Consider the following 27,594-nt stretch of genomic DNA (forward strand, 5'->3'; position numbering starts at 1 on the left):
TTTTAGTCCATTATGCACTTTTTCCACAAAGATAGGCGTTCTCTGTTGAAGAGTAAACAGATGAATCTATGGAGACAAACAGGAGCGAAGAAATAAGGACGTATAGGAACATCCTGCGAGCCCCAGTGAGAATGCTACCCGACGCACTGTGGGTAGAGAGTAAGGAAAAGTTCCCGCCATTAAATTGTTGATAACATATACAATATCCCACAGATTTATAGTTTAATGTACTAAATATGAGAACTTTGTCTTTTTTTATATGAAATGGCTTACTTGAAATCTCCTGTTCTGACAACAAAGTATTTTTTCTAATGTATGCAAATGCAAAACCATCTCTTTGCTTTCTTATCAGTCCATTACAGGAATTATTTCTCTCCTTCACAAAGTATCAACATTTTGCGTCTTTTCCAACAACTAATGCTCCATATTTTATTCTCAAATTTGGGTGCAGTTGGTAAAAAGTTTTGAATAACAGACATTGGTAAGGTAGATAGAGAATGACGGCTGTTGTAGCACAGTGATTTTACTAGAATGAGAAATTGTTCAGTAATGGTGAGGGTTAGTGTTAGTGAGAGTCATTTAAATCATAAATTGTAAAATATTAAATATATGTAATATTCATGCATGTAACAAAATGCAAGACCATACACAGGACAGACAGACAGAAATTCCTTGTTTTTATAGAGATTTTTCCAACAAAATTTACAGCCAATAATAAATGCTTCATTCACCTTTCAATTTCAATTTCATTTAAATGTTCAAATGTTCTTTTCATTCACCGACAACCTCTTTGTTCTGTTAAACAGAACAAACTCACATAATGTTGCCAATAAATATGATTAACGGATGATTAACTGACGCCCTATTACTGAGCCTTGTGGAACTCCAAAGGCTGTCGGTGAGTGGTTGAGAATTACTTGTGGCCCTTTAAGCATACCAATTTTGCCAGCGTATGCCCACATAAGATAATACACACTGCTCCTGCCTAATTCCACATAAAATGTCCCAACGATGGGGAGGGTAAGTGGCACAGCTTTTCTAAACTCATGACTGATTTATGGAGAAGATGGAAGGCGTCAGTGTTACAGCTAAAGCACTTCCAGTGTGTCAGACCTCTTGGATAATTCAACAATATAGTTACAGGGTGACAACTAGAGTGGAAACGGATGACTGGGGTAAAGATAGCATGGACAGTCCGGGTCATCTTCACTCTACCCAGCAACCACAAGAGCCAGTGTTACTCAATCCATACGTCCCACCTGTTCACATCACTACGCTAAAGCCTGGGGAACAACTGTGTAATCAACAGTGACATGATGATTTATTCTGTACTTAAGAGGGTGATTTGAGGGCACCGTAGCACTTTAACACATTTTCAGGATTACATACAACAAAGCCTCTTCTGGTCAAATCTATACACCTGGGTTTGATCTTTGCTCAGAGGGAGAATACAGCTTGGAATCTTTACGGTCCTCCGAGTTCTCATCCAACAAATGAGGCTCTAGATTGTAAATCTAAAGGGGGTCTTTCTGACATCTACTTTGATATTTGCACTACTTATTGAGCCCATGGGCTGACAGATAAGTAGGAGCAAACAACACAAGGTGGCACTGTTCGCAGTCGGCAGTTTTAGTCGACTTAGTAGATCTTGAAAAATCCTTTCTGGGACTAAGCTCTCTGGCAACAAACTCAATTGTCAAACAATATGTAAGAACACGGACATAACGCTGCAGACTATGAGCATTGCAGGGAACACATTCAAAAGGTAGAAGTCTCTCTGTCATATTTAGTGTACTTTGTAACAACTGTGCTTTCTTCCAATCAACCAATCAGTCATGTTTTTGGTTTGTGGGAGAAAGCCGGAGTACCCGGAGGAAACCCACGCAGCATGGGGAGAACATGCAAACTCCACAAAAAAAGGACCGAAGTGTCCACCCCATGGCTTGAACCTAGGACCTTCTTGCTGTAAGGCGAACGTGCTGACCAGTAACCCCTAGTTACCACCACATCCATAACTGCTCCAGCACAGCTCTGTAACTGCTCCAGCATGCTGGAGCCCTCCGCAGCAGATACGCAACCCAATCTATTCCTGCTGGACGCTGGAGCTGTGCTGCAGCAAATTAACAAAAATAAACCCGTGTGAGACAGGAAGTAGTGCATAGACAGAATAAAATATCCGGATTATTTTAAAAATAAAACACGGATCGTAATTTTATCCATTGACTGAGGTTACCCCTGGAAGAGACCTTTCCATTGATACCACGTTCAAGCACGTCCGAGCATTTTTAAAATCGTATTTCACATATAAATATTGCATTTATCCATGGTTGAATCACATATATATTGCATGATTAAACGTGAAATAGCAGAATCTTCTGAGTCCTTGCAACAGCAGATACGCAGCAAAACCGGAGGTGGTGGATTGCGCTGCAGGTATCTATTGGAGCAGTTTCTGAGCAGATATGCATCCAGTGGAAATCCAGGGCTAGCCACTGTGTGCCCCTGTGCTTACTTTATTTTTCATTTTCAATAAAGTGACTCAGCAGTAAAGAGCCCACCACCAAAGCTGCTAATGACTGAGACCATAGTTGAACAATGGCAGTTTATTCCTGTTTTTAGCACCCACACTTCCCATAATGCATCATCATTTAAGGTGACGCCAAGCCTGCAACGTTATGAACTAACCTCTGATGAACCACAGACGGCTTAAAAGAAAAAAAGAACTCGATCCATCTTGAATCTCAATATATTGCCCAGCCTTAATCTGCTACTTATTTACCGAGCAAGGCGTTTAGTTTGAACATTGTGACTTTGACTTTAATTATAGTTTTTTATTTATCGACTACTTGAGAATATGCTTAATATCTATGTTTGTACAGCCATCTTTACCTGCAGGTGTAATTGATGCAATGGCAAAAATGGAAAACCACAACTCAAAGTGGAAATTGTCAAAACAACCAACGTCTCTCTTGCTTCCCTCATTTCATCCTCAGTGTGGATGTGTGTGGTGGTCACACGCTGTACCTTCCTTGGTATTATCACACAGAGTTCAGGGAAAGGACACATGTCTGCGCTGTATTGTATTTGTGGTGTTGAAAACACACATTGCTTCTGTCCGCTGAGTATTCGAAACACTTCCAAGTGCAAATCCCTCAGCACAGAGCGGACACAGGAGGAAGACGTAGCTCATCTTCAGGAGACCTGAGGCTATATAGCAGTTGGCTGCAGCAAGACCTCTCATTAATCGTCTCAATTGATCAGTTTGTAGCTTTTCTAGGGTCAATTTGTGGGAAAAACTTTACTAACGTAAAATAACTTAAGCAACATAACTACGGATTTGTTACCGGAACAACCTAATCTGGCTGTATATCATACATCTATCTACACAGAGGTTTTAAACCTTGGTATATTTGTTAATATATTTGTATGGGACCATTATAGTACAACTGGGATAAACTGCAGGTTCTTAATAAACCTTGTGGTAAGGCGAACCAGTGTGTAACAGTGCATTTTGTTCTCATCAGTAGACAGTTTATATATGAAAGTAGACCTGTTGCAAAATGGGAGATCTTGTAGGATGTGATGCAAGAACTTAATTAAATATAATAAAAAATCCACACCCATGTGAAATGAATTTCATGTCACAAAGGATGATTTCAAATGTAAACCAAATGTACATTTAAAAATTTAATCAGTCCAAAAATGTAATTTGTAAAAAAAATCCCTTACATTACTCATAATTACTTCCACATTAAATTTTATTTTTTAACTGTACGAATGCAGCTATCATTAAGTTGAATAAATACAACATCCTCTATAGGTGCTGTTGGTGACAATACACTTGGCAGTAATAACACATACTCATTATAATCATCTGTTTTAAATGTTATGTGTGAAGTCTAAGAGTCTATTCAACAAACCATGTTACCACACCATAAAGAACTTGGTTTGTAAGGAAACATCAGACAGTAGGCTATCTGTAACTAACCGCACATTAATAAGTAAATAGAGATTAGGGGCGTTGCTAACTGACTAGGGATGTAACAATTAATCGTAAGGCAGTTAAAAAGCAATTCATAGGTATCAAGGTTCACGTCGATGCTGTGAAAATTGAATCGCAGTACTTTTTTTAACCAGCAGAGGGCGCTATCCAGAAATCATGGCGGCGGGCGAAATCTGCTAATACTTTCTTTCTGGCCGCCTTCTACTCTTAAATATGTTAATAAATGATTCATTACCCCTTTAGCACCAAAAGAATATCTGTAATATTACGTGAATATCTGTAAAAGTCACGTTTTTCTATTAGCTCTGTCTGCTAGCGTAGCATCTCTTCTTCACTACACTTAGCTGCATCCCAACCGACCACTGGGTTTTTTAAGGTCCAATTGTTAAGGCACAAAATACATTTTCAGTTGCACTTTTAAAAAGAAAAATAACTATTATGCAGTTTTTTATTGTTTACTATGGAACCAGAATTTAAATGGATAGGCTTCCTCATTTGTATTATTCCTTTATTTATTTCATTCAAGATGTATTTTTAGTTAAATTGCATTGTTTGAATAGTTCATCAAGGGATTCTTTTGACAATGAAAAATAAAAGGAAAATAGTAGAGTATTTTCTAGTTTTTTTTCCCCCCAAAAAATAAAGGAATATTTTTCAGTCATTTAAGTACAGTCCCATTTTGTAAAATGAATCGTGAGCGAATCGTATCGTGAACCCAGTATCGTGAATCGAATCGTATCGGGAGTTGAGTGAATCGTTACATCCCTATAACTGACTATTATCCTTGTCGACTACACTGATGTTTCCTTATCGACTCGCCCAGTGGTTCTCGAACTTTTTTCACCAAGTACCACCTCAGAAAATACTTGGCTCTCCAAGTACCACCATAACGACGAACATTAAAATACAGTAGCGTAGTAGGCCTAAGTATTCAATAAAAACAAGGCAGAGGTTTTGTCTAGCAAGTATATTTAATATTGTTGGCCACTGTAACATTACACACAGTTTGAACAGTAACATTTTGTTTAATTATTGGAAAATAAAACACCGTACCTAAATAATGACTTAAATAAAATTAATTTGGCGTACCACTAGATGGAGCCCATTAGTGGTACGCGTACCACAGTTTGAGGATCAGTGGACTAGCCTGTTATCAAGATTTTTCTAGAACAGTTCAATTCAAGCACAAAAATTACCATGTTGAGAGTGAATAAACCCGCGAAACTGCGGAGTAGCGTCGTGTAATCCATTGATTTTAACAATGTACCTGTAATCCGATTACCAACTATTTAAACTGTAAATGTAATAGATTACAGTTACTTATAATTAGTAACATTCATTACTCCCTAACACTGACCGCAGAGTTGCAGTTGTACGCGAGGCTACACATTTGTGAATATTTTCTTTGGGTTTACATTTGAAATCTCCAGGTTCACATTTTTTCCCATCATTTTGACATGAAATTCATTTCACGCGTGTGTTAATTTTTTTATACACAAGCTCTCATCATATTCTACAAGCTCCTCCATTTTATAACATACCTACTTTCATATTTAAACAGCTAAAACTACAAAAGATAACATTGCATCATTGTTATCATGTCACAGTTTTAGTTTCACAGTCTTAAAGAAGTCACTCTCACAGGCCGCCGACTTACCCGTTTTTGGCGGCTCTCGGCAGCGGCCAGCTGTGCCGACATGCGCTCCTGCATCTTCCGACAGTGCGCCATGACAGCCTCCAGGACGGAGATGGGGCTGGACCCCAGGGGCCGTCGTTCCTTGTCCCCTCCCGGAACACCAGTTTCAAAGTCCCTCTGCAGAGCCAGGAAGGGGTCGGTGAGACTGTAGTGGCTGTAACGCTCTTGTAGAAAAACCTCCTTTCTTTGAGCCTGAGGAGAACAGCACAAACAAAGAGGGATGCGTCACATTAGTCCTGGAAAATTAAAAGGCAGACGTTTTTTAACATAAAAAGGGACTGATGATCACCCAGGGCTGGATCGCCTTGGTGAGGGTGTGAGGGTGTCACTGATGATGTGTCCAAGCTATTCCTTAAAGCAGGGCTTCTAAACTTTGGGGTCGCGAGACACAATATAGTCCCATTTTTGCTAATTTTTACTTTTTTTCTGCAACTACACACAAATTGCAATATTTTAAACTACTTTAATCAGTTTTTCTTGCCATATTTTTGCTCCTTTTAATGCATTTTTGCTACATTACTCCCATTTCTGCCACTTCTCCATCAAATTTCAACGCCTTTTTGCAAAATATTTTCCAATTTCAAGACATTTTTGGCACTTATAAACCCTTTTTGACCACTTCACCACCACTTTTCCCACCTAATGTTGCATATGTTGACCCATTATACATATATTTCATGCTTATTTTTGCCAATTTAACCACATTTACAACTTATCATGTCCATTATTTTCCAGTTTAAAATTGTTCCAATATTGACACTTTAAACCCCATTTACCGAAACACGTTTTCTGTCCTTTTTTTGGCCACTCTAATTTGCAATTTTTAACTAATTTCTGGGGTTTTAAAATTCCATTTGACTACCTTTTCCAACATTTTTAGTCACTTTTAACCCATTTTATTTCTGACTAAAACAATGCTTTACATGTTTAAGATGACTATATACTATGGTGCAAATAATAAACTTCCTGGATAACAGTGGAAATTCCTCAGATCAATATATAAATGTGGTTATCACAGATTAATTTTGCTGACTTTATGGATGTCTCCCCTTTATTCCCCCTTATAGATGGCTCCGTCTCCACATGGCTGTGTTCAACCACCTTCAGGCACAGTGGGGGTCCCCGGTCTCTGGAACCTTTATTTTTAGGAGTCGTGGCCTGAAAAGGTTGATAACCACTGCCTTAAAGTGTTGATCTGGCAAATAAATATACTTTCTTTTTTATTTTATAGTGGAATGTTATTTTATCTACAATAACTGTAATATACTAGAAGTTAGCTTTGAAGATTTCCACTCTACAATTAAGAAATACAATGTGATCCATTTATCAGTTTATTGTGAAACTGTTTGTCACGTATAACTCAAGCTTTTAATAACAAATACAGCTTAAACTTTTACATTTTTGTCATCATCAACCTTCTTCATTAATATCAGATTTACTGATGAGTATAATCAGTTATGACAGTTTAAGATCATTTTATCAAACTGTATGTGACATTAAAGGAGGGAGCTTTACTAGTGTTACGGTAGAACTGGTTTTAATGATTTAACAAATTAAATCACCATTCTTGAGAAGATTGTTCCCAATTTTAAAGGATTGCAATTGTTTTGTACTAAAAATTGTGGGATTTGAAAATATTGTTTAACAAATAAGGACTTAACTTGTTTTTTTTAATCACTAACTGTTGTAATGTTTGTAAAACTTGAAGCTACATCACAATTCTTGTGAAGATTTGCTGCAAATTCAGGGATTTTTGACTAAAGATAATGATAAAAACAGACCATAAATCCTCTGTGATGCTGTCACTCACTATTTGAGGCTTTATTTTGTCCATGAATCTGTATTTCCTTTATTGTACCTGTTGTTCAAACTATTCTTAGTGTTCATAATGGCCTCAGGGAACAACAGTGGTCGTGTTAAAGAGTCCTAGGTTACTACCTAAGGGTCTAATAGACAGATGAACAATAAAAACTGATCTCTGATGTGATACAGCATCGTTTAAATCCAAAACTCAGTTATCACAACAAGCATTCTCTTTGTGAGTTATCCTCCATCAGGGCTCAACATTCTCCCACTGCTCAGCTGCTGCCTCTAATGTTTATCATCCGTCTTCCCAGAGAATGTAAACAGAGTGCCTAATGCTGGAGCAGATGGACTCGCTCCGATGTGGAAACGTTTCAATCAGCATACGAACAGAGAATTGTTAAAAAAAAAAAAAAAAAAACTGCAGCAGTGTAAAAACCTGTTGTTTTCCCACAGTAATGAGAACCTGATACGACCCAGACTCTCCAGGAGGTCCAAACGCCCATCAGCACAAACACTGAGTGTGGATGATAGGATAGGAAAACCGATGACAAATGAACATTTTAAAAGGAATGCATCAATAGTATAAAACCCCCAAAAAACAGTCATCAACACCCCCCCCCGGAAAAAATATTTGCACACTTGTCATTTTGGAACTCCATCAAGGGATTGATACCCTGAAGCCGGTTTCTGAGAAAAGTTGTCCCCTTTAATTCGGGCAGACAAACGCATAGACGGACAGAGTTCAAACCTATATCCCCCTTCACACTCTGTGGTGGAGGATAATAATAGGAGTAAAAAAGTGACAAACTGTGAGATTTAAGAAAATCTTTAAGACTGAAACTCTGATACCATCTTCATCGCTACATCATAGAAAAGTCAGTTTTGGAGGTTTGGACTTGTTTACAAGAGATGGATGGAGGCTGACAGGAATGTGGTGGGAAAAAAATATATAAATTCAAAAGTGTATTCCAACAAAGGAAACTAACACCCTGAATTAAATACTAGCCTAAGAGCAAAGCTACAAAGTTCATGAAACAGAAATACTCAGTGGGAAGGAAGAAACAAAACCTCTGAGAGTGGGAATGAGCACATGAGGAGTGATTTTCAAAACAATTCACCAACCAACACGCAGGCCCCTATTTTGGGCAGCACAGCCACCAGCACGAAAAGATAAACCTGCCTGCAGAGAGAGGCAGAAAGGGAGCCGGCAGTGATCCTCAATAAGAGCTCATTCAGATTCAGACAATCTTGCAAATATACAACCCATGAGCACGGACTGGTACCGGTCCGCGGACCATTTTGTACTGGGATGTGCACCCGAGTTAATTAATATTTATTTGTAATTAGCAAAAACAGTCTGTGGTTGCCTGTGAAATTAACTATGCTGTTGTGTGCTGGAGTAGCAACATTATGCCAGTGACTAGTGCTGTGCAACATGGAGAAAATGTTATATCACAATATACTGTATGTAGATTTATATCTTGACGTGACGTCATCGTCAACAAAGACTCTGATTGCATTCAGCATCATTGTCTGATGGCTAGCAGTGTGACTCTGAAGCGCTGTATGTTTAAAAACAGGTTTGTTTTAAAAACTACGAAGGTTTGAACTTTGAGAGTGTTTGAACAACAGAAAAATGTTAATTCCTGTCTGAGAAAAGTGTATAAAGTGTGTGGTGAGGGGTTTTACAGCCTTAAAACATGTAGAACAATTGTAAAAAATAAAGCTGACTACTTCGCGGATTTTGCCTATTGCGGGTTATTTTTAGAATGTAACCCCAGCGATAAATGAGGGACTACTGTATAGTATTTCTTCCTTAAAATTACATGAAATTATTGGAAAATTGATACTCATATTATTATATATAAAATTTAATCATGAAAAAAAATACAAAAAATAAATGGTACTTCTCCTTCAAGAATCTTCTCAATGAAGGAATATTTGTGACTTTTGCTAGATATACATTTTAAAATCAGAACAAATGTGAACACGGTATATGTGGAAAGGCCACCAGGGGACGCAAACATTTTAAACCGTACCTGTAGTGAATTTTACTCGCTAACTCCATCATAAATCATATATTGGATAGGTTATATTCTCCTTCCTTCTAGAGCAGCAGGAGCTAAATTAACACTTCCCTTTATGAGACGTGTGTGCAGCTATTTTGCTTGAAATAGTCATAATGGCTGTAGTGACACAGTTTGTAACCAGACTAATTGATGATTCCTGTTCGCTAAGAGGAACCCAAACTGGGTGAAAAAATCAGCGTTTCACCTCCGCTTACCATAGTATCCATTTTCTGTATCTTTGTAGTGCTAAACTAAACACTTGCTCATAATGGGCATAGGAACCTATTGTTCTTACTTTTCTTGGGTATTTTCATTTTTTGCCCCTTAGAATGCCCAAAGTCTATCCAAAATTTGCACACACCTCACGCCTGCTGAACAATAAAATATTTTTGCACAATAAAAAAAAAAAAAAAATAAATCGCTAAAAAAATGCGCGCACGACGCACATTATAGATGCCAACAACACGACGGAACCGCACGACCGGCAGGTTTGCCCGATTGATACGAAATTCACTACGTGTATTCTTGACCCCAAGATGAACTAAAAGTTACCGATGACCCACGCCCAAAACCAAACAGGAAGTCGGCCATCTTGAGTCAAAGGTCAAAATTGGCAAAACGCATTTGCGTTGGCTATTTTTAAATGGATTTGCATCAAATTCACCGAGAAAGATTTTAATGTGGTTTTCTTTTTCATACTGGGTTTTTTCGACTGGCGCCATTTTGCATGCCATAATAGAAAAACCACTATAACTCTCATATACAGCATTTAAACAGCTTCATATCTGATACACATGATCCAGCCCTAACCAAGAATCAATGTGAAAATTACACATCATGCTTTGCGTTCTCAGATGGCGCACGCCATATTTGAAAACTGCGATAACTCATTTGCAAAGTTCAAATTGTCTCATATTTGATACACATGGGTTACCGATACCGGCCACTCCTTCGGACCCTACGACGCCGCTTGCGGCTTTAATTTTATTATTATTATTTTTAACATCTTAAACTGGCTCAATGGAATATTTCCATTGAATCCATCGCTGGCATTACGAATCACGATGCCCTGATATTATGGGGCATGATTTGGAAAATGGATGAATAGATTCTACAGACTTAAATTAACTTAAATTAAAGGCCTCAGCAGTAACAGAAAGCAGGTAACAGATTTTCAAAAATTCCCATTTATTAAGACCTGACATTGTTCCCTGCAGGTGATGGAATAACAGGTGGAGGGAGTCATGATTATGGAGTATTTACTAAGTCTATTGAGAGGAGGAGTGAGGAGCTTTTCCAAATAAGGAGAGCAGACACTGTTTAGATGTGAACGGCAACACACACTCGCACACGCACACGCAGGGTGAAAGATTGACGGTGACAGCTGACGCAGGCCTCTACACTGACTGCTGGCTGTGAGCCCGGCCTGTGCACTGATCAGGAGAGGTAGGTGTGTACAATGAAGAGTGAGGGCTTGATGAAGAGGACAAAGTGAGAGGAACAGAAACAATGGAGAGACTAGCGTAGGAGGATTGTGTTGCTCTGCACATTTCTATCACATTGGTTTGGGACAATTGCAGCGGTTGTTTGGTGATGCAACAGATAAATAAATAGACAAATCATCAACAGCAAAGAAAATATTACCCACACCCATATTTGCGTGGTCATCTTTAATCAGAATCAGAAATATTTTTTGATCCCAAAGGGAAATTACTTGTGTTACGGAGGCGAAAGAAAGAAAGAAAGATGCACATAATTAAGTAAAAGAATGGTAATTAAATAAGGATTAAATACACATTACAGTAGAAAAAAAAAAAAGATTATCAATAATTAAAATAATTCAAATTAATTAATACAAATATATACAACAATCAAAGCTGCCAGGTTACAGTGATGAATTTTACAGATTGATCACCACAGGCAGGAATAATTTCAGCCAAAACAAAACAAAGCCTTATTTGTTTTCTATTTAGATGCAACTCACCAAAGGGCACTACTGGCCCTTAAAATTGACCTTTATAATAATGCATCAATTTTATATAGCGCTTCTTTTGGGACTCAAACCTGCGTTACAGAATACAGAAAAATAAGTCGCACTCTCAATCTTTAAACCAGAATAAGTAGTTGTGTTTCCATTACAGATTTTCGCAAAATAAGTGATTTTCTAAATATCGACTAAGTATTAATTGCGCTTTGAACGTGTTTCTATTGAACATTGTTTTGTAGCCTCGTAACTCCCGTGAAATCTCTTCCTGCGAGACTTTGCTGCAGAAAGATGGATGCTCCAAACCTCCTTATAACACTCTGTATTCCTTTGTTGTTTCACGTCTAATGTGGCAGTAATAATTTCTAAGTACGATGCTTAGAAATGTCTCTGTCTTCTCTTCTGTTTACACGTACCGCGTCATGTTTTCTCAGAGAGAAGTGGTCATGTGACCACGTACGTCACACTCTGCGATGTGATTGCGGAAAAAGTGTTTCCATAGTGCTTTTGCAACACATTGCAATATCAAAACGCCTGTAATTCCTCCTCATAAAAGCGTTAAAACCTTTGAGCGATATTTGATTGTTTTGTCGAAATTCAGTTGTTTCCATTACCAGCTTTTATTACGCTATTTAGATTTTGCGTATTTCCAAGGGTAATAGAAACACTGCTATTGACTCAAACACCAGGAATTACAGTGAATCCCAGCCAGTGGCAGACTGTAAAAGGCAGATTTAGAAAAGGTTTTTATTTTAGCTCAAACGTAAACAAATCTGTTCCCACCTGCCTGTAACTCGATTGATTTTACATGAGAGGCAGAGGTGATGGTTTCTGAGAGAGATGTCAGTATTATTAGCATCAACCTTTATAGGCATGCAGCACTCAGTGGGTGAGAGGGTTCGGGGAACACAGCCAGAAACACAGAGAGAGAGAGAGAGAGAGAGAGAGAGAGAGAGAGAGAGAGAGAGAGAGAGAGAGAGAGAGAGAGAGAGAGAGAGAGAGAGAGAGAGAGAGAGAGAGAGAGAGAGAGAGAGAGAGAGAGAGAGAGAGAGAGAGAGAGAGAGATTTTTTTGCTTTTACAAAAACACTTTATTTTCACAGGTTTAGTTTTCACAATTCAATCCAATAAAAGTGCTAATGCATTAAAAACCCAGTATGTTTTTTTTATTTTTTAAAAACAGTTTAAGCCATAAAAACATGCATAAAAACCAACTCATCATCAACAACTGAACAAACGTTATTGTTAAAACACCATCGCTGTTTAAAAGCGTCCAAGTCTCCAATGTGTTTATAAAATCTAAAATCTAGCCAGAGTCCCGCCCTTATATTGACCAGCCATACTGCCTCAGCCTCTTGTCCTTCCCTGTTCTCTACCCTGTTCTTTCTGCTTATATAAATGGCCATTTTAGCTTCACCTGAGAGGAAATTGAGGAGCTGCCACTTTTCTTTTTGTTCTTTTTTGTACTTAGTTCCCATGATAAAAACCCTTTCAGTAAAAACCACATCAAAGAGACTAAAAACCAATGTTAAAAGAGAGAAGAAACTCGTGAGAGAGAGAGAGAGAGAGAGAGAGAGAGAGAGAGAGAGAGAGAGCAAGAGAGCAAGAGAGCAAGAGAGAGAGAGAGAGAGAGAGAGAGGGATGTCTTCGTGAAAGAACAGCAATATATGCAAAGGTTGGTGAAAAGGACAGGAGGAGCTGTGTGGAGTGCAGCCAATAGAGAAGAAGAAAAGGAGGATGACACTGGGAACTCTACATTACAAACAAAGAAGCAGTGTGTATTCAAGCGTCTCATTTAAGTCTATTCATGACTCCATTCGCTCCTCACGCAGAAACCATGTCCAGGAAATGCACAAGTGTTTTCCCTCCTAAGAGGGAAAAATGTTTCAGAGAGTGCTATACTGGAGTGTCTGACGTATGAGCCGCAGCTCCAGCGTCGAGGGCTGAGGAGAGTTGTTTTGGAGGGTTACCTAAATTTAAACAAGTGTAGTGAAAACGACAGACAGATGTGGCTGCTCAGGGATGGAGAAAACAGCTGGGCACCCAAGAGCCTCAACGCCAGGCTTTACCTCAAAACAATAAATAAATAAATAAATATCCATCCACTCAATGACCTGCTTACTACTTTTAAGGGTCACAGGAAAATAGATACAATTTAAAATATAAAATAAAAATAAAAAAATTATAGGAAAATTAAGAAAATAATAATTCTTCTGACTTGTTTGCTCCTTTTCAAAGTTGTGAAAAATAAAGCAAAAAAAAAAAAAAAATAGTAAAAATACAAAAGAAAAAGAAAAACTGATAATAAAAAAAAGAAAAGAATGATTAAAAGATCAAAATAGGCTACATACACAATTTGTGATAATGGCCAAATGGATCAAAATTACAAACAAAAACTTGGAGGTAGGGCTCCTCGATTATAGAAAAAATAATAATCACGATTATTATAGTCATTATTGAAATCCTGATTATTCACATGGTTATTTGTCAACCAAGAGGGTTTTTTTTTGTTAAAAACATCGTAAAATATATTATTTAAACATTAATAAAATCCTTCAAACACTAAAATCAAGTATGTTCACTTTTGCAAAAAAAAAAACAGTTCTTGCGCGTGATGTGTCTTTGCTCTAGGTCTTAATCATCAAACCCAGTGTTCCCATATAAGAGACTTGCCTTGCTTGTTCACCAAGCATTTCTCCTGCCATGTTTCAAAACCGCTAGCAACAACTTCCCTAGTGTTAGCCTGCAGGCTAGGCTAGCTTTAGCCCGCAGTTTGATTTATTAGGCAAATAAAAGATGAAGCTTCATCATTTTCCTTTACAATGTTAACTTCAACCTTTCAGTGGTTTGTCGTAATCTTGTTTGACTATTACAGGTACAGATATTCCATCATGTAAGAAGGTTACAAATCCACCCAGACATTCCTTAAAGAGTAATGGTTCTGATGTTAAATATGATTACTTACTTTTCTTATATCCACTTGGACCCATCAAGGGGCTCTTGAAACCTATTTCTAAAAGGCTGTGGTTTAAATCCCAGCTCTGCCCATCCCTCCATTGTAGAACAAAACAACAGTCATCAACATCCCCCGCCAGATTGGTTGTCATTATAACTCACAACCTTTTCCTATATGTGCTAAATCTAAGAACTTAGATGTACGTATACATAAAAAAATAGTATTACATCAGAATATAAAATTACTATCTTAAACGGTTTCTAAGAAAAGCTGTCCCATATGAAGATACCTCGAACATAGTAAAGAAAAACAGAAGGGCAATAACTCTGGAAAAAATAACTGCGCACGTCTCATTTTCTAACTCCATCAAGGTATTGATACCGTGAAGCCACACATCGAATTTGGTTATCCTATCTTAAACGGCCTCTGAGAAAAGCTGTCAGAGAATTTGGCTATCTTATCTTAACTCACTCAGTGCCATTGACGAGATAACTCGCGATACCTACAAAATACCCCCAACCTGTGAGCCAGATAGCAAAATAAAAGGTGACATGTAGGAGGTAGTAGCGCACCTTTGGATGAGAGATCATCCATGCTCAGCAGAGCTCAGAGGGAGAGGAGGAAAGGCGTTTACGAGACAGAAAATGGCGCTACGTACGAGAGTTAACGTTCCCAGCAGCGCACACTCGACCAGAGCATGTGTGGAACTCATGGATAGTGTGGCGATGGTGAGATAAAACCATAAAAAAACGACGAGGAACGCAGTGACACTCTGCATGTCCGGGAGGAAGAGGAAGTTGCGTTTGTGCAGACTGACGAAGGAAGGAATGCCAAAATACAGTAAGAAATCCATTCAACTCTGACCCATAGCAATTTTTTTTTTTTTGTTTAATATAAGGAAACAATGTTCAGATGTTAGAGTTGTCACTAAAGCAAAAAAATAGCTACTGACAGGGTTTTTTTTTTTTTTAGAAAAAGGCTTTTTTCTCAGCTTTTTGCTCTGAAACTGAAGATTTGTGTCAAACTTCAGATCGTCATAATAGAAAATATTTTGTGGGTCTTTAAAATGCTCAAAAACGGCTGGCACTGAAGGGGTAGAAAATCTGAAAATGGCTGGCACTGAATGAGTTAAACTGTTTGAGAAAATCTGTCCCTTTTAACTAAGATGGACGGACAGAGCTCAAACCTATATCCACCTTCCACTTTGTGGCAGGGGATAATAAGTATACATTTTACAGATCAGGGTAAACATCCCTCACAAGCAAACCAGAGTCCTCCTCTAAACAAACAAAGAACACTACCCAAGGATTGAACCCTGGCGTCGTTACAGCCAGCTAAAGAGGGCTGGCGTGATCCTGAGTGAGTTTTTCTCCAAGGTGAGAAAGCAGAATGCTGAGATCACCACTGTCACACAGACACCAAAATATCGCTGACTCATGGCAGGCCTAGAGTCACCCTGTAAACAATCTAACACACACAGCTCAGACAAGCAGTCACGCTAATACAACCAAAAATCTGAGCCGGCCTTTGAATCATGCTTCAAACTGGAGCTTCAAAAACAACAGCCGTTCAATTGAAATGTAAAACGTTCAGTGTGGGTTTTAAGGATCATTTCTTTGAAAGGTCCTTTAAAGAGCACACTGTAACAATCGAGGCAAGATAACAGGCTGATCACAATCAAAGGTCAAAGCAGACAGAAACCTGTTGTACATGGCTCTGCTTCTGGGAACAGTGAGGGAGGAATTCATCCCCACTTACATAAACAAAAAGCTCTCCTCTGTGTTTTCAGATACCTGTGAATCAGATCACTAGTACTTCAATGCAGCATAGGATGAGGCCTGTGGTTTTTAATGAACGCTTCCTGTCAGTGTGTCCTCTTGGTGGTCCCTGAACCAAGCTTGTCAATATATCGAGCCATTGCTTCCTGCTGCAGCCACATGAAGTGCAGTCTGGGAATATTTCACTGTTCTGGATTTTAAAAGTGTTTCCATGCAGGAGTTGCAAGTAGATGTGATTTTTGTGACATAACATCATTTTTAGAAAGAGAAGACCATGGTGTATGAACACATTATGGGATGTGTAGTCAATGAACTCATCTACATGGTCGCACACAGGGACTGTTAGTTCCAATGCAAGGACCTGTTTAGAAAAAGCAGATGTAAGCAGCACGTATGCTCTTTACAGAGACTGATGATACGTACGTAGAATGGTCATTGAATTTACTCATTTTCCAAGTGTCCACATTTTGTTAGCCTGGAATCCATCCTAATCTCCTTGTAATATTCAATGTTTAATACAGGTGATTAGTCTGGAAGCACTCACAAACCGTTTGAGTTCTGGGTGGCTGAGTGGGGCGGGACAAACACATGCAGTAACCAATCAAAGAGCGGACGTGATGACAATAGAGTAACAAGCGTAGATCTTTTTACCTAAACAGAGCCGGCAGAGGAAAATGGTGCGTAGTACCGTTCAGACTTACTGTTTCAAAGCCTCTTGAGCAGAGCAGCAGCTCCGAGCAGCTTCTCCGTGTCAGGCGCTATATATGTTTTGATACCGCTTGGCGCAGGACAAATGACGTTCTTTCTGTTCGGCTCTCATTGGTTCGATTTCTTTCAAACCAAGGAAGTGAGCAGAAACGGTGGCATTACCATATCCACTTTCTTACAAAAAGTAATGAAGTGTGTGTGGCTTATTGCCAGGCTATCATTTTGTAGGTGTGTTCAACAAAATCTCTTCAATAGCTTGTTCTTCATCTTCTGTGCAGATTACGGCAGTTGGCCACCAAGGCAAGGAGCATTACCGCCCAAACTCCTCAATAGCAATTTGTCTGTAACCTTGAAGGTAGGGTAGGTGATTTTCAAAAGCTAGCATGATTTTGAATGTAGCTTCCTCGTCGGCTCTGCCTTTACCCCCCTGCCCCCTCCTCTCTGTGCTCTGCCTCACTTACATGCATACGCACAGCTGCTGCAGAAGAGGAGCTCAGTGCTTGTATTGTGTAGAAATGTCATTGTCTCATGTCTCATTCAGCAATAAGTAAACAATAAGCTTCACCATTATATATGTTTAAAAAATGACCAAAAACTCTGTTTTAATTCTGTCAGCGGTGACACGCTTTCAGTTTGAGCTCGTGCATGCGAGGGGTCGTGCATGAGCAGGGAGACAGGGAGACGTGATTGGTTAAAAAAAAACAAAAAACGGTTCGTTTTTTTCTATTGGTCGAAGTTATTACAGGTTTACAGCTGCTACAAATGATGGATTTTCTTCGTTCCCTTTCCAGAGCACATAAGATCTTGATTTCTCTCAGGATATAAAGATAATTTCAATCAAAAACTTAAAAAGTGTATCTGGAGAAAATCACCTACTCTAGCTTTAAGGACTCATAGCTCTTGGAAATAGTTCCCATAGATGATTGATGTCCTTTTGATTTAAACTTAAATAATCCGCCATGTGCATTATTTGTATTTTTGCAGAAATAAGTTACAGCATCCATCCACTGACGCAGGAACACATATGGGCTTCTTCTTTTTTTTTTTTTTAGATAGGTCTATAAAATGCAATGCTATAAAAAGGTCTTTGACATTTTGTACCAAGACCACATCACATAACAGAAGTAGAGTCAGGGCAGCTATCGGACTACATGACAGCCTCCTTTCAATGGCTAAGATTGGGAAACTAAAATGGTACAGCCACATAACTGGATCACACAGACTATAATACAAGGCACTAAACAAGGTGGAATGAGGCAAAAAAAATGCTGGGATGAATGGACAGATTTACCAGTTGCCAGTACCATGAGGACAAAGACATGGAGGAGGGCTGTCAAGACGTCAGTGGTGCCCTCAACAGCTAAGGGTTGGATTTGATTAGATTAGACTAATCGTAACAGTGATAACCAACAGTTCACACTATCCATACTCAAATGTCTTCTTTTTCTCCATCAGTTAAACACAAAACGACCAGTTAGACTCAGTCAGAGCAGCCTTGACTCGACCCAATCTACACCATTCCCTTCAGTTTCTAGGCCAGAGGACGAGGAGCAAATTGGGAGGGCTGGGATAGGATGAATATTGGGGGTAGTTGGAAAAAGGATCTTTGTTGGATCTGTTTCTGCTCTCTGGAGATAAAAACGCCTCCCAAACCACTGGAGGACCCTCAGCCAGAGGGCAGGCAGTCCCTTGGGGGGTCAGCCGACCCCTGAGGAGGGATGACAACAATCCTGATGTCCATCTGTCACTCACACATGGTGCCAAAATGTTAGTCAAGAATTGCCTCTCAATGCAAGCCATTGGACACCAAATATGTTCAATAAAGCTATGATATCAACGTAGCAGCAGCAGCGTGCCGACTCTAGGCTTATTTATTCCCACGTTATTATTATTTAATTACTGTCTGTGATTACAAGGATTTGATCCTGATAAAGTCTTCATTCAGAGATTTGAAAATACCTTTATTAAGATGCCAATGAAAATGTGGTTAATGACTCATCTCAATCCTGCAGACTTCAGTTTAAAAAATAAAAACAAGAATCCTTTGATTCCTACTAATTATTCTTACTTGGTAACAAGCTACAAAAAGAAAACGTGTTTTTATTTCACCAAAAGTCAGGTTAATACAAATATAAACAGATCTTTGTGGCTTTCTATTGTCAGTGGAAAAAACTGGGAAATAATTTGAGTTTTCAGTATTTTGCCAGATTTTAGAGATTAAATCCCTTTGACATGACACAGATTAATGGTAAACAATGTCTGTTAGTAGCAGAAACTTAGTTAAGTCTGGGTAAAGCTAGATAGTTATGATACACTGAAGAAAAAAAAATGACGAGAAATATCTGTAAAATAAGATAAGGGGAGGCCCTGTTAGCATTTAACGACACAATAAGGTTTTAGAAATAAAATATAGGTGCCCTATTGTAATACCTAAAAATAATATCTAGCATGAAATATCCAAACCACTAAATTTCGGTGAGTCTGTTCATGTCCGATTGTGTAACCCGGTAAAATAGATCAGTGGTTCTCAAACTTTTTTGGCTCTGGTACCCCTTTCTCTTACAACATTTTGCTCAAAATACTATGAAAAAACAACTATAGAGCATAACAACAGATGAATGAGTGATAACACAGATTTGAAAGAACCTAATTTTGTAAATAAGTGGAATGAAACAGTATTTAGTGCCTCCTGAATCGATTTATTACTATAACTTTTCTTTATCATTTACAGTGATCTCCCTTATGTGCGAACAAGACTGACTTGTATTTTCAGTTCATATTCTAATTAAAAGAATTTCAATCATCTTTTGTGTGTGTCACTTAGTGTATTTTGTTGTTGTCTGTTCTTATTTTTTGTGTTTTTGTTGTTGTTTTTGGTATTATTTGAATTATTCTCTCAGTGTGTGTGTTTTCAGTTGTTTCGCTGTTATTTGGGGTATTTTGTAGTGATGTGTGTTTTTCCCTAATCTAGTGTGTCTTTGTTGTCGTTTTGTGAGTTGCTGGTAATATTTAGTATTATTATGATTTTTAACTAAAAATAAACATTAAAAATCCCATATTTTTAATGCTCGCTCTGTCTGTCTGTCTGTCTGTCTGTGTGTGTACTACCGTCACGTACCCCCACGGGTACACTTACCCCCATTTGAGAAACACTGTTTACTGTAATCAAGCTCCTGCTGCTAAGTGCTTTATTTAAAAGGTAATTGACTGTAAATAGGCTGATATGCAGACGTGGAACAGTGAGGAAGAGCATTTCAGTGGAAGTGCAATTAATAATCCAGAAATTACACTACTTTCCTTACCTTGATGTAAGTCGGTGAAGTATAAGTGTGTCTAATGTGTTTGTGGTCAAACGATGATGGCTTTGTGCAGCTGTATCAATCACAAGTTTTTCATTGTTTGATTTTATTGCAAATCGAAAACAAAAGTGCAAATAAAATTAATTAAATTTGAGACCTTTTTTGGCTTTGCAAAATGTGCAAACAAGAACAGCTCTGTTTGCCATCTGACTGTGGGAGTATCTGGTGAGTGGATCATGAGCATTTGAAATTAATTTTGCAACAGTGAAAAAAAAAATATTTGGAAACAACTTCAGGCAGTAAAATAAACTGTAATAGTATGGTCCCATTGCACTGTGGTACAAATTATGCAGTTAATGAGATGTGCTGTTGGATTCTTTACACACAGCTCCATGTCTAACCCACATGGACACTGTGACCAGCAACCACGGGGGATTTCTCATTGCTGAATCGATGGATGTGTGAAAAGCATTAGAGCATTCAAAGAGAAACAGATAACTGTTAAATGCAGCAGGAGCCGTGGATGGAGGAAGACTGGGTGGTTAAATTAGATTCTGATGAAAGCAATGAGAAGGGCTGAGCAGCAGAGAACAATAACAATGCATTCACACCAGCCCCTCGGTGGCTTGCTTTAGATCTCTGCACTTCTGCAATCAAACTCTAGCTTGATTCCTGCCTAGGGATGCAGCGCTGACGTACAGACAAGAGCACAATTCAATTAAAAACAAAAACCTGCTTTATTCCTAAAAACTGGATTTTTGATTACTCTATTAAATAACTTGATTTTTACTAATCCTGAAAACTTTAAAGGATTTCAAACATGTTTTTATTAACTACAGCATATAAATCAGGATTGTGTCTTTACAATGTGAAAAGTCACCACATCATGATCCTTTAGCTGGGTTCTCTTTCTCCGTTGCAGCCCGCAGAGCAACACACTGCTAATGTTAGCAGTTTTCTTACTATGGACTTTACATTTTGCTAAGCGAATCGAGATGACTTTGTTGTAATTTGCACTATATAAATAAAGTTGAGAAGTTGAGTTAAAAGTGTAATAGCCTAAATAAAAAATCCCAGTAAGTTTAATATGACAGAGTAATGTTATAAATCAGAGAAAGAAATACAACTAGAATATTGCATTTTCTGAAGAAAAAGCAAGTGAGGATGCAGGTGCTGGCCCGTGTTGCATTGGCATATGTTAGCATTTGAATTTACATATGTTAGCATTAGCTAACATTAACATTAACATAAGTTTGCATTAGCATTAACTAGAATTATCTAACATTAGCATTAACATTAGCATAGCACTAGCATAGCATTAACATTAACCTACCTTTGGCATTGGCTTAACGTTAACATTAACCATGCTTTGGCATTAGCGTAAAGTTAACATTAACCTAGCATAAGCACAAACCTAGCATTAGCATTCACCTAGTATTAGCGCTGACCTAACTTTAGCATTGAATTAGCATTAACCTAGCAATAGCATTTAATTTTGCATTAGCACTAACTTAGCATTAGCTAAGTAATAGCATTAACATTAGTAATAAGGTTGAAAAAGGTTGAAATGTATTGACCATCTTAGTTGAACATTTTAAAGGTTGAATGGTTTGTAATTTGTTTGAAACGATTTGAAAGTAAAAACTGGAGCAGCTCCACTCTAGCTGAAAAGTCAATGCAGTTTCACAAAAAATGAATAACTCGAAAAGTTTAAAAGTTAGAAATTTATTAAGTCCAAGCATAAATCTCAGGAACTTTCTGAACATTTTCATAGCATAACATTTGTCAAAATCGGACAAACGGTGTAGGAGGAGTGAACGACCGACGGAAGAAAAAACATTAAATCTTAATAATAAAACGGTTTGAAAACGAACATCAAATCAATAAAGAAATCAATGTTTATTTCTAAAAAAGCTCCTAAAATGCACCCACCCCGTACAAACCCCGTCCACCACACATAGATACACAAGTTAAAAGAAGGACAATGGCACATAGCTGGGTAGAGAGGATCTAGGTAAGGAGAAATCGGCACCAGGAGCAGGACACAGACCGTAGGCACAGGGTGCTGAGACAGAGCCCCCAGAATAACAAAATAGCAAACGCTATTCACCAACACTGAGGGCCACGAGACAGACAGCACCACTGCAGATCATGGCCCATCACAGCCCCTAGTGCAGAGGGCCCCCACCCCCAAGGAAACACTGGGATAGTAATCCTAATCATTATAAAAGATACCAATCCTAAAGTTATAAAAACAACAAAAGATAACAATAAAAACATAAAATATAACAATCCTAAAATGAATAAATAATGAGTTAAAAGAAGATTTGAAAAGGTGGGTCTTGAGCCTGTTCAGAAAATATATAAACGGTCTGTGCAGCCCTGAGGTGCTCCGGCAGATTGTTCCACAGACGGGGGCCGTAATACTGGAACAACGCCTCACCGTGAGTACGTGTCCTGACTTTTGAGATTATTAAAAGGCCAGTGCCAGAGGACCTCAGGGCCCGGGAAGGTTCATAGGGTTAAAGTAGTTTTGAGAGATAAGAAGGCCCAAGATCATTAAGACACTTAAAAATCAGTAAGAGAAACTTAAAATCAATCCTAAAACACACAGGGAGCCAATGCAGCGATATTAAAATGAGTGTAATGTGTTCCCGCCTCCTGGTCTTCATCAGGACACGTGCTGCTGAATTTTATAGTAATTGTAAAGTTGAAATAGTCTTTTTGGGAAGACCAGAAAGCACCTAACTTTGCTATAGTTTTAATGTGAGGGATAAAAGTGAGCTCAGAGTCTAAAACAACGCCCAGGTTTTTAACTTGTGTAGAGGGAATCAAAGATGCAGTTTGAAGTTTAATTAAAAGTTTCTCTTTATGGGCCTCAAGACCGAGAACTAAAACTTCAGTTTTGTATTGATTGAGCTGGAGAAAGTTTTCTGCCATCCAGGATTTGATATCTAAAATACAGTTAAAAAGAGCATCCATTGGGCTGGTGTCGTCAGGACACAGAGATATACAGCTGTGTATTGTCAGCATCAGTGGGGAAGTTCACTCCAGTGATATCATCAAGAGGAAGCATACAGATGAAATAAAACAGGGCCTAAAATCAATCTATGATGGGGGAAAGGATTAATAATAGGATAAAAATTTTGTTAATTTTACTTATTATTAAAACACTAACATCAGTATCTGTGATCTACTAGGTTTGTCTGATCTGCTGGTCTTAGAATTTGACTGCTCTTGCCTTACCCTGGAAACTCACTGTCTCTTTCCTTTTCTGAGTAAATAAATGTCCTACTGAGGAAAAGCTGCACCACGTTCCTGAAGAACCACCAGTAGCACAATAAAAACATTTAGGCCTGATGGGCATCTGTGAGATTTGCTGGTTTATCTTTCTAGGGCTGTATGGGGGGTCCACCCCTAGGGCAACGATGCAGAACACAGCTGACAGTTCACTGACATCAGTGACGATTCAGGTCAGTATTATATAACCAGTGTTGGGAACGTTACTTTAAAAAAGTAATAAGTTATAGTTACTACTTGTTCCAAAAAGTAACTGAGTTAGTAACTGAATTACTCTATAATAAAAGTAACTCATTACCAAGGAAAGTAACTATTTGCGGTACTGTAATGTACACTTCACATGCACGTTCTTGTTTTTGACCACAATTAATTTAAAGTAGTGTTTGTATCATCACCTTAAAAATGCCAACTTTTCATCAGACTGCTCCACTCTCGCCATCTCTGCTGCTTCATCCAATTTGTAGTGTGTGTGTGTGTGTGTGTTGGCACATGAGTAAAAACACTAGCTCTGATTGGCTACCATGAAACATGACGCGGCCTTAGCCAATCATAATCGCTCACCTTGTTTTTAACCCACCTCCTCACGACAGCTGAGTAAGAAGCCGGGGATGCTTTCGGATCACAGTTTATTCAATCAATGCATGTAACGCATTTAACGTTCAGTAGCGATAACGGCATAAAAAGTAATTAGTTAGATTACGCCGTTACCTAACGCCGTTATTTTAAACGCTGTTATTCCAAACACCGTATATAACCAAGCACAAACGGGGGTGGGGTGATGGGGTGGAGGGGAGGGGCGAGAGGAAATAAAGCGGTAGCACCGCTATGATTGGTTTTCACCCTGTTTAAGCTGGGATGCATCTTTAGAGGTTAGCAACAAACACAAGATAGAAAGAAAAACTGTATCTAAGAAAAAGAAAAAGTCGTAATCACAGGCTTCAGTTTCTCTCCCAGGTTGTAACAGTTTTCTTTTAGTAAATGAGTGCAACGAGATGACTTGTATTTTTCAATGTATAAATACATTTTAATTGAAATTAACGTACATTTACGAGTAAAGTATCTCACACATGAAGACATCTTGTCCGGATGATGGTTCTGCACAGAAACTGTCAATAGTCTAGGGCAGGGGTGCCCAATCCTGGTCCAGGATTGGGAACCCCTGGTCTAGGGCTGCCAACTTTGGTAATTTAGTCGACTAATTGGTCGATGCTGTCGTGGTGGACCAAGATATTAATTGGTCGACCAGACTTATTTAACATGCAGGAACTTTGACTTTCAATTTCAGCATTAAAAGTTGTTCATTATTTGCAAAATAATAAAATTACAATGGGTGACATTTGTGTGATTTTAATAATGTAGTCTACTGATATATTTTGTAGGTAAACAGGCTTTTTTTCCCTGTTAACTCTCGCCGCTGTCAATCAAGTATATGACGCAACGCCGCATGTGCCCAGTCCACACGGCAGTATCAACCTGACTCTCATCCGCACACTCATCCTGCTGTGCAAAGAGGATCCAGTTTCGACGAAATGAAGGATTACATTCAAGACCGAAGCCAATGTGACACTACAGGGCCACTGGTGTGTTGGAAACAAAATCAGGGCAGATACCCCAGGCTCCTTCTGGCTGCGAAGCGACTCCTCTGCATCCACATCCACAGAGCGCATCTTCTCCAAAGCAGCCTTAATGCTCATTTCCGATTTTTTTGTTCATCCGTTCACATTACCATTTAAAATGTGACCTGTATCAGATTCCAGTGTGAATGGTTTGTGGCTCCAATCTGACCCGTGTGAGCATTGTTGCGTTCGTCAGAGGAGATGGATAATGAATGAGCAGGTGCAGAGGAGGACGTGGGAAAAGAAAAAGAGAAACAAATATTTTGTCTTGGTTTTTGGTGGTTAAACAGACTATTTATGACATGAATTTTATTCAAGCTTTGACCCGAACTTGAAACTGAAACCTTCGGGTTTGACAGACATTAGGTATTTATATCCATGCCTGACCCAAAACATACAAGTAAAACCTATTTTTTCCTCATACAAATGACATATTTACGTTTGTTTTAGTGGTAAGCCTGCTTTTAATAACTGTTAATGTCATCATCAGATCAGCGCACGGGGAAACAAGTGCACGTCAAACACACAGAGATGGCTCTAGTTACATAATCCACGTATCAAATATAAGGAAAATACATGTTCATGTGAAGAAAAAGGATTGATTAAACAGTGGATGCTTCAAGGGTGTCTTAATTCTGTCCCTCTGCTCCGATCAGAGGACAGTGCACTGACAGCTGCAGCACGGCACTTTTTTTTTGGTCGACTAATCGCTATGTGTGCCATAGTCTTGGTCGACCAACCTTTTCCTTGGTGGGCTACTGCCCTACAATAATCATTCATTAAGTGCAGTGGATCTTCAATGTTTTCCTCTCTTTTTTCCCCAGATGGACAAAATTTCAACAGAATGGGTAACCTTTATTGAAATAGGTACAATCACATATATTAGAAAAGCAATGATAAAGTAATAAAGACATCCAATTAGGGAGAGCTGATGAAACGGAAACAAAACAGAAATGTGTAAGCTGTAAAATGGAATAAGTGATATTTTAAAAAGGAAAATAGGAGGCTCTACTTATTTTATGCCAACATCAGAGTGTCTACTTTGCATATTTCTTCCCTAACTGCCATCCTCTCACATATGCAACAGAATTGGAAAAGTCTTTGTGCAAAGAATGCTGAAAACAGTGACGTCTGTCCAGGCTCGTGCCTCAAAACAAGCCACACTACACAGCTCACTCACACGTGCTGTCCCTTAGAGAGACACTGATTTAATTGGGTCACATCATGTTTACGTTGTGCAGGCCTTCTGAGCTTACAGACAAAAGGCGACATTCTAACCATAATCAACACCTATACGCTTCTGAAATTCAGCAGCTTCCAGTTTTTTTTATCTTTATAATGTTACACTTAAAACTAAGCACTGTAGTGTATTTTAGATTGGGCTGGGTAAGGGGAATAGAAACTCCCTCTCAGTGCGAGGCTTTAACACTCAACACCCACACACTCACTGACACACAAACACACTCAGAGCTCATAAGCTTCGTAAGCCTTCAAAGTAAATCTGCCTCTTAAAAACATAATGCAGAAGGAAACAAAACACACACAGAGCCTGACTTGCAGCTGTGTGGAGCTTCTTCTGACCAGAAGAGTCAGCTCCTTACAGGCTATTTTTATCCTGAATGCCACATGAACCAACAGAGGCTTGTGCTGCTTAATTAAAGCACACAGTCCCTGTGGGCACCAGCACCAAAACCCCCCAAACATGATAGGGCCCAAGTGTTTATTACTCCATGCATCCCTGTGCATGTGCGGGCACATGTGGGCCTGGCCCTAATTGTGTCTCTGTGTTTGTGCATGCCAGTGTGTTGTGCAGTAACGTAAATACAGCAAATAAATGTGTGTCAGTGCATTATGTGCAGCTGATTTAACCCCATTCTGAAAAAAACATCCTTCCGGCACAGAGAGCACATGCATACACACACTTAATTTAGAGCGTGCAAAGCAAACAAACTCAAGACCGACGTGTGTGTGTGTGTGTGTTGTGTGTATTTACATATTACAATCAGGTCTGGCAACAGAGGCAACATGTAAAAGTTACAGGATGAAGCCCAGCAGCTCTTTTTATATCACATCAATTTAAAACTACGGAGCTCAGCAACCACACCCCCACCCAAAAGGAAAAAGCTGAGGTGTCATCCTTGTATCCCCTACAAAGTTATTACACAAGGTTATTACCCAATCCCTGCTGAAGGTCGGCTCAAACTCCTTTAATTTCATTTACATAAAAAACAAGATAGCAACAGAAGTAGGGATGTCCAATATAGATATTATCTGCCCATTATTAGCATAATAATTAAATAGCGGCACATGTCAATATCAGGTTTTCTGCCAATGATGAAAAACCAGTAATTTAACGCGTGGATTGGATAACTGAGATGTGA

The 27,594-nt window shown here is 38.7% G+C and overlaps 1 protein-coding gene across 2 annotated transcripts in view; it reads right to left on the minus strand.

Moving 5' to 3' along the window:
- cttnbp2 (cortactin binding protein 2) overlaps positions 1 to 27,594 on the minus strand; it is a 114,898-nt gene that overhangs the window by 50,399 nt on the left and 36,905 nt on the right. For both annotated transcript variants that reach the window (XM_028448958.1, XM_028448957.1), the window contains exon 3: positions 5,661 to 5,891. In XM_028448958.1, coding sequence (XP_028304759.1) covers positions 5,661 to 5,891 — 231 coding nt within the window. The remainder of the gene's footprint in view (positions 1 to 5,660; positions 5,892 to 27,594) is intronic.

This window comes from Gouania willdenowi, chromosome 6 (assembly GCF_900634775.1).
Source record: "Gouania willdenowi chromosome 6, fGouWil2.1, whole genome shotgun sequence".
Taxonomy (NCBI): Eukaryota; Metazoa; Chordata; class Actinopteri; order Blenniiformes; family Gobiesocidae; genus Gouania; species Gouania willdenowi.